Source organism: Vipera berus (genome assembly GCF_964194415.1).
Source record: "Vipera berus genome assembly, chromosome: 15".
NCBI classification, from domain to species: Eukaryota; Metazoa; Chordata; class Lepidosauria; order Squamata; family Viperidae; genus Vipera; species Vipera berus.
Window position 1 is genome coordinate 7,496,583 of NC_138218.1, and position 13,976 is coordinate 7,510,558.

The 13,976-nt window shown below is 45.9% G+C and overlaps 1 protein-coding gene across 1 annotated transcript in view; it reads right to left on the reverse strand.

The window, feature by feature from the left end:
• The window catches only part of PAPPA (pappalysin 1), a gene marked incomplete at its 5' end in the record, with an annotated part of 136,923 nt that overhangs the window by 58,458 nt on the left and 64,489 nt on the right, over positions 1 to 13,976 (reverse strand). Inside the window, one exon of the mRNA XM_081339776.1 lies at positions 9,909 to 10,102. Coding sequence (XP_081195902.1) covers positions 9,909 to 10,102 — 194 coding nt within the window. The remainder of the gene's footprint in view (positions 1 to 9,908; positions 10,103 to 13,976) is intronic.

Below are 13,976 nucleotides of genomic sequence, written 5' to 3' on the forward strand. Positions count from 1 at the left end.
CAGACAACATTTATGATCAATCACAGATTGGAAAATGCCAAACTAGACCTATAACATCTGCCAGTCGAGTGATCAGTCAAATAGAAGCACAAGAAATTTTACACCCAACGATCTCCACGGGTCGAAGGGATTCGGTTTTCAAACCAACTTGACTGTTCCCGTTCATTAAATTCCCCCCCCCCCCCCCGTGGAATTCGTACTCCCAAACAGAGCAGGCTTTCTTTGTGTTGTTCGTTTACTGCCTTTAATTCGGCCAGTTTCAAGGAAATGTAATACACACACACACACACACACACACACATCTGGCCCCTAATACATGTTAAAGTGGCCCAGTTTGCTGTGCCTCAAATTCTAAAGTCTGTTACCCTCTTCAATGTTCCAATATTTGAGGGGCTGCCACAAGGAAGAGGGGTGGTGGAGATGTGGTGGCGAAGACTCAACGTATTTTCATATATGGTGGACCTGCAAAAAGGTTAAAGCTTTTTGGATTAAAATCTGGTGGAATATGCAGAAGATATTTAAGCAAAGGATAAAGTTTTGTCCGCAATTGTTCTTATTGGGCATAATTACAGATACTACTGTTGTGAACACCAAGTTGATGCTGAACTTAATTACGGCAGCAAGACTTTTAGTAGGTCAATATTGGAAGAAGGAGGAACTGCCGACTATAGAAGAATGGACTCTAAAAGTTTCTGACCTGGCAGAAATGGCAAAGATTTCAGCTTATTTGAAAGACCATTCGCAACAACGTTATATTATGGAGTGGAAAAAGTGGATTGATTCTATCCAGAACAAATATGGGACCAAAAAGTTTCATTTAGCATTTGTATAAGTTTTTTTTTATGTGATATTAGTATTGCTTGTAGTCATTTCATATGAGCTAGAGTGCGATAGACTTAATAGTTTATTGTTGTTAACATATGGTTGTTTATGATTGTCTTTACTTTTATACCTTGTATTTAGCTCTGGGAAGTCGGGGAGGGGGGAGGGGGGAAGGGGTGAGGGGAGGGTTAGGGAGGGTTAGGAAGGGTTGGGTGGAGGGAGGGGGGGAGGGAGGGATTGTTAAAGATAAAATGTATTGTAAAACTTTTCAATTAAAAAAAAAAGGAAGAGGGGGGTGTGTGGTTCAGTCTATTTTCCAAAGTCCTTGAAGGCAGGAGAAGAAAGAACAAATTGTAAAGTAAGCAAGGAGAGAACCAACCTAGAAATTTCCTGATAGTGAGAACAATAAACAAGTAGAACGCCTCCAGAATTTGTTGGGTGCTCCAACACTGGAGTTTTTTGTTTTTTTTTTTAAAGACGAGATTGGACAGTCGGTTGTCCATAATGGTCTAGGGTCTCCTGCTTAAGCAGGGGGTTGGACTAGAAGACCTCCAAGGTCCCTTCCATCTCTTTTCTTCTGTTTTCGTTTCTGCTTGCAGATGAACTGAATGCCTCTGCATTTCGCTTCCTGGCATCTCCTCCGAAAGCTGTTTCCAATTAGCTATCCTAAGCGCTTCTGCCTTGGAGTGCCTTCGAAATCCAGTTTTGTCCCTTCCACCCACACACATAGTAGAGAAAGCAAGACAAAGAGCAAAAGAGGATCAAGATTTGGGTCTTTCCCCTGAGATGCGGTGAGGTTTCCCTGTGACTCATGGAGTCCGTTTTTCGCCAACAAGAAGGCGGCATGTTTCTCCCCACCACTCATTCCCCCAAGGCTGCCAAACTCTGGAGTTTACTCCTGGAGCCCTAAACCCCAGAAATTTCTTTAGGAGGCCAGGGGAAAAGTGATCTAGCAGTCATGCATAAATATATATATATATCCGTGTGAAGCCCTGAAACTTGCCTCTCCAAAACTTGGTACAGCAGTTTGTGAAACCAGCCATGCTTTGGGTTCTATTGCAACAGCAATAGCAATCGCACGTAGACTTATATACCGCTTCATGGTGCTTTACAGCCCTCTCTAAGTGGTTTACAGAGTCGGAATGTTGCCCCCAACAATCTGGGTCCTGATTTTTACTGACCTTGGAAGGATGGAAGGCTGAGTCAACCTTGAGCCAGGGAGGACCGAACTGCTGACAGCTGGCAGAATTAACCTGCATTATTGCATTTTAACCAATGTGCCACCATGGCAGATAGATAGATAGATAGATAGATAGATAGATAGATAGATAGATAGATAGATAGATAGATAGATAGATAGATAGATAGATAGATAGATGATAAAGAGAGATAGAGCAATAGCAATTAGACATAAACTTATATACCACTTCACAGTGCTTTATAGCTTTTTCTAAGTGACTTAGGGAGTCAGCTTCTTGCCCCTCCAAATCTGGGTCTTCATTTGACCGAAATCGGAAGGATGTAAAGCTGAGTCAATCTTGAGCTGTTGAGGATCGAACTGCTGGCAATGGGCAGTCAGCAGAATTAGCCTGCAATACTTCATTCTAACCACTGCGCCACCATGGCTTGTGCAAGGTGGAAACATAGATCTTGCCTAAACTAGAGAGGGAGCGCCATCAAAGCTGATCCTGTAGCACACTAAGAAGTGTTCAGTATTGGGGCTGATGAGCGGAGAGGGACGGGAATGTGTGCTGGAGGCCTAGAGCAACATCTGTCCTTCAAATGAGAAGACTTGGATTCAGTGGAGAGCAGGGAAGGACACCGAGGGCAGTTGAGTTCTTCGGTCCTGATTAAAAGGAGCCTGCAGCTCAACCATCAAAGTTGAGAGAACAAGATGGCTTCAGTCTGCTTGCTTGCAAAGGATATGTCCCTTCCCTCTTTAAACAATGCCAACAAGGACGAAAGTCACCCATTAAGATGACAATTCCGAATTCCCTATTTTCTAAGGACAGGGAAGGTTGTGTAGAGCCACACAGATCACATACAGCCCTGGCTTTGGTTGAGTAATCTTACATCCAAGAACCATTTCGCTGTGTGGCAGCTCTGTTGTGTTAGCCCATGAGTGGGGAAGCTTATGGCCCTCCTCCAGATGTCATGGAACTCCTGTTCCCGTAACTCTTGTTGCTGCATATTGTGAGAACCGTTGGCTTTCTGCTCCAGATTACACCTCAAGCCTTCTATTTCTCTTCATTGTACTATCGTAGACTACCCACACTCCCACGAGATTCAATGGTTAAGAAACCAAAGCAGGAAGCCAAGAAGGAAGGGAGGGAAAGAGCATACATTTTCTACTAGATGGGCAGAACATAATGTTCCATTGTTACCACTGATAATATCACCTAGTTGGATAATGAGATGTCTGCAAGAAAACCACCAAGCCCAGAGAGTGCGGAGGACCTCAGAGGAGTCCTCCTCCTCCTCCTCCTCCTCCTCCTCCTCCTCCTCCTCTCCGCAAACCCAACTCCCTTCTAGCACTGATGATGTTACCTAGTTGAGTAATGAAACGTCTGCAAGAAAACCATCAAGTTCAGAGAGCACCAGGGACCCCACATATAATATTGTCCTTGCCCAGAATGTAAAAGAGAGGTTGATATAGCATAGAAGAAGCAGGCCCTTCACCCCATCAAACGAAGCTGGGTTTCAAGCCCAGTATTATTATGGTAATAAGCCACCAACATGGCTATTGGGATGATGAAAGTGAGCTACCACAACTTTGCACTCAGCGGACCTTTAGCCTAAACCACCCCCTGAAAAGCCACACTACTCTTCTAACCCTCTCACAGAGACCTAAGATGACACTTGGAAGACCACAAGAGCTGATTAACATGGAATGTCAACTGGAGGGAATGAATTTTACCCAACGCGCAAGGACAATTTTGCAATCCAGGGCTCTATTTATCTACCGTATTTAGAAGATTGTGGTTTACTGAAAGGCTGGGCACTTTTGGGAGATGCCTCTGTTGCCCTCCCCCCCCAAATCATAATACAGCAATTGTGTGTCATCTGTTCCTTCTTCCTGCTCAAGGTCAGCCTGGTGGGGGCCCGTCTTGTGAATGAAGTGCAAATAACGGCTGCCTTCCACTTGGAAAAGCAGATAGACAGCCTCCGTCTCCAACTGTAAATCAATAGGTGCCAGCTATGCCGCAGAGGGACTGCTTTGTAAAGGAGGAGGACAAAGCTTTAAAGAGAATGGGGGCCTTCTACTCTACCAAAGCAGAGCTAGATGTCAAGCTCCGGTGAAATACAACTGCACTGGAGGACTTGGCAACAACAGACAATCAAGAAAGGACTTTCAGGCAATACAGTAAATCATGAAGAGGATAAATTCTTGCCCTTTTCGAAATTCACCCAAATCCTCTTCGGGCTTCTAAAGCCAGCTTCATCCTTTCCTCATTAGCTCTGCTACTTTGATGGGTGCCCTATGGACATGAAGAGAGAGATGCAGGCTGCATCTACAGCAGGGGTCCCCAACACCACCACCACCCCCAGTCCGTGGACCAGCACAAACAAGCAAAGCCCCATCCGTGGGATGCAGGCAGCACACAAAACCACGCACTCTCCGGTCCGGGGATAAAATCTCTCTCTACGGAACCGGTCCCTGGTGCCCCAAAGGTTGGGGACCTCCGATCTGCAGGACCTTCCAATTTTAAAGCCATTTTCTTCTCAGCTCATCCGACATCTGGAAGAGCTTTTCCAAACATACTCAGGAGATAAGAACTTTCTGGAGAGTTTTTACCATGGACAGTTCCTCTTTCCAATCTCGGAGCAATCCCCCTTTCTGATAACATTTAGCATTATATTTTTTATTCCGTGGGCCCTGAAATCGAAACATAATCCCAGACCTCTTTTCTCCCGCAACAACAACCCTGTGAGCTGGCCTGGGCTGAGAGGAACAGACTGGCCCAAAGTCACCAAAGGAGCTTCTGTGAATGAGCTTAGACTAGAAATTGGGCCTCCCTGTTCCCAGATGAACATTTAAGCACGAGGTTGCTAGTAGTTCCTAGCTGAACACTAGTAGCTACTGATGGCACGGTAGCCCTGTACTGTTATTCTTCCAAATGAACAATTTGGGAGGATAAGATTCATTTGGGTTGCTGAATCTTAATTCTATGGGTAGTGTTGGAGACCTTTAACAGCAAGAGAAAGAAGTAGTGTATGAACATTTTCCAAAAATGAAATTCCATTCCTCCTCCTCCTCCTCCTCCTCCTCCTCCTCCTCCTCCTCCCCACACCCCACTGCCTTCTAGCACTAGTTGGGTGATGGTGATGGTGCAGACACAGAGAACACCAAGGACCACACAGTCCTCCTCCTCCACCATCATCATCTAAAGCCGAGGGGTCCTTGGTGCTCTCTGAGCTGGGTTGTTTTCTCACAGGCGTTTCACGGCCCAACTGGGTAACATCATCAGTGATAGTAAGGGTGGGAACATTGAGGATACCTAGTTAGGTAATGAAACATCGGTGAGAAAACAACCAAGTTCGGAGGGCACCAAAGACCCCACAGATCTCTTCCTCCTCCTCCTCCTCCTGCTCCTCCTCCTCCTCGCAAACCTAACTCCCTTCCAGCACTGATGACCTTACCCATTTGGCTCCTGAAGCATCTGCAAGAAAACAGCCAAGCTCAGAGAGCACCAAATATGCCACAGTCCTCCTCTCCTCCTCCTCCTCCTCCTCCTCCTCCTCCTCCTCCTCCTCCTCCTCCTCCTCCTCCTCCTCCTTGGAAACCTAACTCCCTTTCAGCACTGATGAGGTTCCCTAGTTGGGTCATGAAACATCTTCAAGAAAACCACCAAGCTCAGAGTGCGCCAAGGACCCCTCATTTCAATCCTGAACTACCGATATTCCCCTTTAGTGGTATCTAAATTTACCAGGCCAAACAGAGATAAGTGAACTTTCAACAGCTCTGTTTACATAACCTAACTACTAACTCTTGGACAACAAACTCATCTTCCAGTCTCAGTAACCCATCATTACCAAAGATTCAGTCCGTATATGGTTGTTGAGCATCATCAGTGCCTATTGCAAACAACCAAGTGAGTGGCAAAAGCCAGCTTTTAATCACCTTTTCCCATATTAAAAATGTCGGGAGATTATCATTAAACTTCTATTCATAAAACATGAAACTCAGTCAACTGAACACTCAAATTGACTGGCACTAATGGTTGACACGGGTTGCTGCCAGCATCCTAGGTATCAACCAGGTATCTCCTTAAAATGTAAGAGGTTCCGAGTAGCGCAGTTTTTTGTATCTTTGCTGCAGTTATTATTGTTGTTGTTGTTGTTATTTACAAATCTCTTTGAGTCGAAAGAAGAAAGCATTTCTTGTGTTAAAGAAATAAAACAACTCAGATGAGACAACCCCAACCGTTTTTAATTAGGAATGCCACCCAAACTAAAAATTAGCAGGCTCGTTGGTTGAACTTAGTACGGCACGTAATTCCCACATTATGCATTTGGATTACGACTGGCGGATTTTAAACTGTTTTTCGGAATGCAAATGGAGACGGATGGCAAACTAATTTGCGTTTTCTGCATGAGAAACATCGCAACGCAATCTCTAAGAAGTATAAACAGGCTGCCCATCTGTAGTAACTCAGAGTTTACTAACTCTCTGTGTTTGTGAGACAGAAAAAGAAGAAGGGGGCGGTGGTGGAACACTAAACACTTGCAGATTTACTCTGGCACCAAACACCCATCTCTCTACTGCAACATACTTCTGAGTAAAAGGGGATAGGGTTTTAAGAGATGGAAAATCCAATTTTGGAATCAAAGGAGTGTTACTGTTTTAAGCTGGGATGCTTTTTCCTCATTTAGTCACCGTGTTGGAAACAGCTAAGTTTAGAATTAAACATTTTTTGTGGCTGCGTAGTTCCTGTTCCCCACTGCCTACATTATACCAAGGTGAAGGACCATTTTAATCACAAATGTCGAGACTCTTGAAAGAGTGCAGAGAAGAGCAACAAGGATGATCAGGGGACTGGAGGCTAAAACGTATGAAGAACGGTTGCTGGAATTGGGTATGTCTAGTTTAATGAAAAGAAGAACTAAGGATGATATGATAGCAGCCTTCCAATATCTCAGGGGCTGCCCCAAAGAAGAGGGAGTCAAGCTATTCTCCAAAGTGCCTGAAGGCAGGACAAGAAGCAACGGGTGGAAACTAATCAAGGAGAGAAGCAACCCGGAATTAAACAGGAATTTCCTCATAGTTAGAACAATTAATCAGTGGAATGACTTGCCTCCAGAATTTGTGGATTCTTCATCACTGGAGGCTTTCAAAAAGAGATTGGACAGCCACTTGTCTGAAACGGTATAGGGTTTCCTGCCTGAGCAGGGGGTTGGACTAGATGACCTCCAAAGTACCTTCCAACTCTTGTTATTCTATTCTATTCTATTCTATTCTATTCTATTCTATTCTATTCTATTCTATTCTATTCTATTCTATTCTATTCTATTCTATTCTATTCTATTCTATTCTTCTATTCTTCTATTCTGCTCTGCTCTATTCTATTCTATTCTATTCTATTCTGTTCTGTTCTGTTCTGTTCTGTTCTATTCTATTCTATTCTTCTATTCTGCTCTGCTCTGCTCTGCTCTGCTCTGCTCTATTCTATTCTATTCTATTCTATTCTATTCTATTCTATTCTATTCTATTCTATTCTATTCTATTCTATTCTATTCTATTCTATTCTATTCTATTCTATTCTATTCCATTCCATTCCATTCCATTCCATTCCATTCCATTCCATTCCATTCCATTCCACTCTGATGGTAATGTAGGTTATTTTACTAAAATATGTTAAGCCAATCCTTCTCTTGGACACGTTGACTCCTTCTGTGCTCATGCTGATGAAGAAAACCCTGGACAATTGCCCCAAACTCCTACCTTGATAGCAGCCCTGGGGGAAGAAGGCATTTAATGAAAACCATAAGACCCACTTCCTTTCTTCTTTTCATTTTTTTTAAAAAGTTATGTGTAGCCAAATACTCCAACCACATAACCTCTCAAAGAAATAGCTGAAGGGGGTCCTAACCAGTAAGACGGAAGGCGGAGGGGTGTGTGTGTGTGTGTGTGTGTGTGTGTGTGTGTGTGTGTAAACCGGCCAAACCATTCTTTCCTTTCCTCGGCCTCCTGTTCTTGAAGTCCCAATTTGCTTGAGGTCCCAGAATGTTTTACACGGCCTCCCTTTCCAACTGTAGCTTGGGGTTTTTGTTTGTGTGTGTGTGTGTGTGTGTGTGTGTGTTTGCAAAAAGGCCTCTGGAGCCAAGTCAGCTCAGAGCCCTGTTGCAATGCCTCCCAGTTTTTCTTTTTGTTTAATTTCGACCTCCGTCTCGTGAAACAAAGGTCAAAGCAAACTTTTGTTGGAAAGTCGGACTGGAGCCACTGTCTTTGGCTTCTTTACTTGCGTGTGTTGTGCGTAGATGTGTGAGCGTGTGTGTGTGTGTGTGTGTGTACAGCACCGAAACAGGGAGCAGGTTGTCCTGCCCCTCTTGAGGTTGGTTGGCTGCTTCGGTTCTCTGAAGAAACAAACAAAACAAAACGAATTTTGATCAGGATGGAGAGAAAGGAGGAGATTTCTTTGAGGGTTTAGGGCTGGTCGGAGCGTTTCAAGAAAACTACCTAGAATATTTTCTGGCATTTTCACGCAAAACCTGCTTCAGCCACATTCTTTGAGGCACAAGACAGCCAAGCACAACTATAAGGGTGAAGGGAAATTGGGGCGTGTGGGTGTGGAAACAACACTAGATGATTCTTCCGAGGGGAAGCTACCCAAAGGAGAGCAGAGAAGTAGTTACGAAATCAGAGAGCCGAAGAAAATAGAAGGAACGGGTTAATAGTCTTCCTCGTGAAGTTCTCTGCTTCTGACTGTGGTCAACTAGAGTTCTGCAAGAAGCTCATACACACACACACACACACACACACACACACACGGACCACGTAACAAAAAAAGGGAGGGGGCTTTGCAGCTCGGAGACTGGGTAGATAAGAGGGCACTGAAGAGTCTCGAAAATAAGAGAAGAGAAGTCTTCTCTCATTTTATGACCATCTGGAGCCATTGTTCAATCTGGACAGATATGGGGGGGGGGGGAAAAGGAAGCTGTAATTTACATCATGCATGAAGAATCCAGTACCTTCAGATGCTGTGATGGACATCAGCTGAGATGGTAGCTAGATTAAATTTGCAGAGTATCAAGCTACTAGAGGGCTACTAGCTTCAGTTATGGTTTACTTCCCCCAAAACAGGGTAACAGATTTACTGCTCCATTCTCTTGTGTCTGAGAGTTCCTGGGTGCAGTTAGGGGGGTTGGCTACCGTGCAACAAAGGATGGTGGATCAGACAAACCCTTGGCCCAAACCAGCTTTAGGTTCATACGTGCACAGCTCAGAAGTAAGCAATAAGCAGGCACATCTAGAAGGACATTGCTCATCTCAATTGCTGTAGCTCTGCGCTAAAGACGCCCAGCATTCTGTTACTTTCCCACCAAAGTGGTACCTATGAATCTACTTGCACTTTCGTGCTTTTGAACTGCTCGGTTGGCAAGAGCTGGAGTAAGGAATGGGAGCTGACCCCATTGTGTGGTGCTCGGGTCTTGAAGCAGGGATGTCAGCTTTCCAGCTGACAAGCTCAGCGTCTTCACCACCCCGCCCCCCCTACTCACGGAACTCACAACATGCTAAACCTTAAAAGAGGGGCAGTTAAATATAATTGTGTTGGGTGTTAGAAGCAGCTGGGGGGGTCGTTCTTGATCGGGTGGTAGACAGGCATCCTGAATGAAAATTCATTCATTCATTCATTAGCTGCGAGAAAACAAATAAAGCCTGCCTCCTCGTACAGGCAAACCCAATCGTGAAAACGCCGTCCTGTTTTAATCTAGTTCGAATGAACTAGGCAAATCCCGCTTAATTAAGGTGCCCATCTGTCTCCTGCCTGAAAGTAGCAGGAAATCCTTCAAAGGTCATTGGTTGTTGCGTGTGGAGGCCCCCAGGGTCACCCCAGAAATACGTTGAATGCCCCAAGTGTTCTTACTTGATTTGCTGCTGGCTGACCTGCTACTACCGTAGCTGGGCATTTCTCATTGTAGTGTGAAACCGACACGTTGGCTGCCCACTGGTCCAGGAACCCTTTGGGCGTGTAGATCCCACAATCTGCGATGCTGGTTGTCCGCTCGAACTCTTCGCACACCCCGTCCCCGTCGTGGAAGTAGCAACGGCTCGGCTCATCTGTAGGAAAGAGAATCTCATCACGTCAAGGCAGAAGCGAGCGCCGACTCTCTCGTCAGGTGCGCCATCCCTGCTTAGCGAGGCGCCAGGCTGTCATGAGAAATGGCAGGGGGGAGGGAGTTGGGAGGGGGTCTGAAGTGGGGGGACAGAGAAAACGAAAGTGAAAGTCTTCATACCACTCCATAAGAGTCATGGGCTGCTCCGAGCTCACCCAATGGAATGCAACATATCCAAGCCCACTCAACTGCAACCAAAATAATTACCATCAGACACCCACTGATAAATATGGGGGGGGGAGAGACGGGAACCAAGGAGGAAGGTTAACTGCTTGTTTAGGGCACGAAACACCAGATTTGGCTTTGCTAATACTGTAACCATTTAGATAAGATGACCTTTATTATTATTATTATTATTATTATTATTATTATTATTATTATTATTATTATTATTATTATTATTATTATTATTATTATTATTAATTATTTTACTTTGAGCACACTGGGACACATCAAAGATTAAAATTCTGTTGCCCTCTCTCTAAAGAAAGTACATGCACGTACACCACACACACACACACACACACACACACACACAACATACATGCGTATATATTAATCACTGTGCATTCTGAATACATAACGGAAGGAGGAAGCTTGAGAGTTCACAAGGTTGATGCTGTATGGAATGAAATGGTGGCTGAATCTGGATGTTCTGCTTCGGATACCGTGAAGCCACCACCACCCCTGCCCCCCCCCACTCAAGCAACGCTTATACGCCACGTCCTGGATAGAAGAGAGGGAACTGCCAATGATCTTTTCAGCCGTCCTCACCACTCTCTGCACCGCCTTCTTGTCCGAAGCAGGGATGCCTTCCAAACCAGACAGTAATGCCATATGACAGGATGCTCTCGATCGTCCCTCTATAAAAAGTGGTGAGGACAGGAGAAGTCTACTTTCACTAGCTCTGAGCCTGGGAGTCGTTCTTTTGTACTGACCAAGTTGGGATGGCTGATGCCTCTCCTCTCCAATGCCCAAGGGTGGCATGTGGTGTGACTTGCAAACCAATGTCAACGGTGTCTTTAGGAAAGCCGAGCTCTTGCCCTGGAACTAAATTATGCAAATGAGAAACATTTGCACAGATTAACTCCTCTGGCAGAAAGCCCTCAACTTCCATCTCGGTCTGGTTTTCATCATGCTGTTCTCCGCCACCCCTTTCTTCTCGTCAAAAGGCTGGGTTGGCAGAGGGCAAGGAGACAGAGAGAGGAACAGTCAATTGCTAACACATGTCTCCGAGGCCAGTTGTGAACCACACGTTTTCACAAGCCTGTCAGCAACTTCAAGAGTATTGTCACATAAAATGTGACCACCGCTTGGCCCCAGTTCTAACATACTTCATCCCTGATCAGTGGCCGTATGTTATTAGACGAGTTTTGGCCATGCAACCATCTGGATTCATCTCTAGGGGAACATTCCACCAATTTCAACCCACTTGGGGAATTGCCCAAAGTTATCTACTCTGATTTGGAAATAGTCCTTCTGTTGGGGGAACGACGTGTCCAAGATCAAACCTGGATCCTTCTGTAGAAGGATGCAACTCTCATCTATATAGTCCATGCTTGGAACACTCCAATGACCTCTTTTGGGGGTCTCAACATTGAATCGACCTGGGATCTTCTGCAGATAAGATCTATCAAGCAATGGACAATATTGTATTAATATAGCTAATTACTTAATTACAATTTAGCACAAGGAGCACCATTATGAGGGATCCTTGGTGCTCCCTGAGCTTGGCGGTTTTCTTGCAGATGTTTCATTATCCAAACTAGGTGATGTCATCAGTGTTAGAAGTGAGTGTGGTTTGTGAAGAGGAGGAGGAGGAGGAGGAGGAGGAGGAGGAGGAGGAGGAGGAGGAGGAGGAGAACTACTGTGGGGTCCTTGATGCTCTCTAAGCTTGGTGGTTTTCTTGCAGATGTTACATTACGAAACTAGGTAACATCATCAGTGCTAGAAGGGAATGGGATCTGTGGAAAGGGAGGAGAAGAGGAGGAGGAGAAGTACTACTATGGGGTCCTTGGTACTCTCTGAGTTTGGTAGTTTCCTTGCAGACATTTCATTACCCTCCTTTCATTCATCAGAAAGCAATTTGCTCTCTCGGCACAGATAGTGTCACCTAGTTTGGGTCATGAAATATCCACAAGAAAACCACCAAGTTCAGAGAGCACCAAGGACCCCACAATCTCTTTTGTCCTCCTCGTCCTCCTCCTCCTCCTCCTCTCCACAAACCCCACTCCTTTCTAGCATTGATGATGTTCCCTAGTTGGGTCATGAAACATCTGCATGGAAACCATCAAGCACAGAGAGCCCCAAGGACCCCACAGGTCTCCTCCTCCTCCTCCTCCTCCTCCTCCTCCTCCTCCTCTCCACAAACCCCACTCCTTTCTAGCATTGATGATGTTCCCTAGTTGGGTCATGAAACATCTGCATGGAAACCATCAAGCAGAGAGAGCCCCAAGGACCCCACAGTTCAACCCTGAGCTACCAAGATTCTCCTTATCAACCCAAGAAATTGTCTTGGCCCCAAACTATTTGTCCCCTCTATTTTAGAATAGTTTCTTAGAGTTTACAGTTGTTCCCCAGGTGAAAAAGGATACAGGGTCCTCTCAATCAACATAACCGGAGTTTTCCGTGAGCTACAGATTTTGCTACCTTCGGAAAGAACAGACTGTTCCTGCGCTCAGCAAATCCCCATTGTCACAGTGTTCTCTAAATGTGACCCAAACGTTCCCCAGGTGACTTCTTAACCAGTGGCTTGTAGCCGTGCATCTGCATCTTGACACACAAACTTGTACGAAGCCAAGAGAATGTCAGCAAAAACAAACAGTGCAGGTTAGAAAATTAACAACAGAGCGAAGAAGAGCTGGCGTAGTAGGGCCAGAGCGATTTCTGTGGCCCGCTGCCAGCCGAGAACTCCAGGCTCCAGTGTCATCCCTTATTTTGTTCCACCATGATCCTTGCGAAACACCCGAGCTTAGTGAGGACAAAGTCTTAGTAATTGGAAGCCTCTATTTATCCCACAGGCAGCCCGTTGGGAAAAGGGGGGAGGGGGAAGGAGATGAAAACAAGCCCGAAGGAGACACGGAGCGAAACGGGAAGGATAGACAGCAGAGAGGGGGGAAAAAAGAGGTTCCATCCTTTACCTCTTAAGCAGATTTCCCCCCCCCCCCCAGACCTGGAACCTGATAAATATCAATTCCAACTTCTCTTGAACCTCAGCAAAGCTTTTGCAACAGAGTTAGGCCAGCCGCCTCTTCTTTGTGTTTTTATTTCTTTTGTTAAGAATGTCCTTTACTAAAAGATGAAGGAGGGAAGGAAGGAAGGAAGGAAGGGAGGGAGGGAGGAAGGAAGGAAGGGAGGGAGGGAGGGAGGAGAGAGGAGGAGGGAGGAGGAAGGAAGGAAAGGAAGGAAGGAGGGAGGAAGGAAGGAAGGAAGGAAGGGAGGGGAGGGAGGGAAGGAAGGAAGGAAGGGAGGGAGGGAGGAAGGAAGGAAGGAAGGAGGGAGGGAGAGAGGGAGGGAGGGAGGGAGGGAGGAAGGGAGGGAGGGAGGAAGGAAGGAGGGAGGGAGAGAGGGAGGGAGGGAGGGAGGGAGGGAGGAAGGGAGGGAGGGAGGGAAGAAGGAAGGGAGGAAGGGAGGGAGGAAGGAAGGAAGGAAGGGAGGGAGGGAGGGAGGAAGGAAGAAGGAAGGAGGGAGGGAGGGAGAGGGAGGGGGAGGGAGGGAGGAAGGAAGGAAGGAAGGGAAGGAAGGAAGGAAGGAAGGAAGGAGGAGGGGGGAGGGAGGAAGGAGGGAGGGAGGAAGGAAGGAAGGAAGGAAGGAAGGAG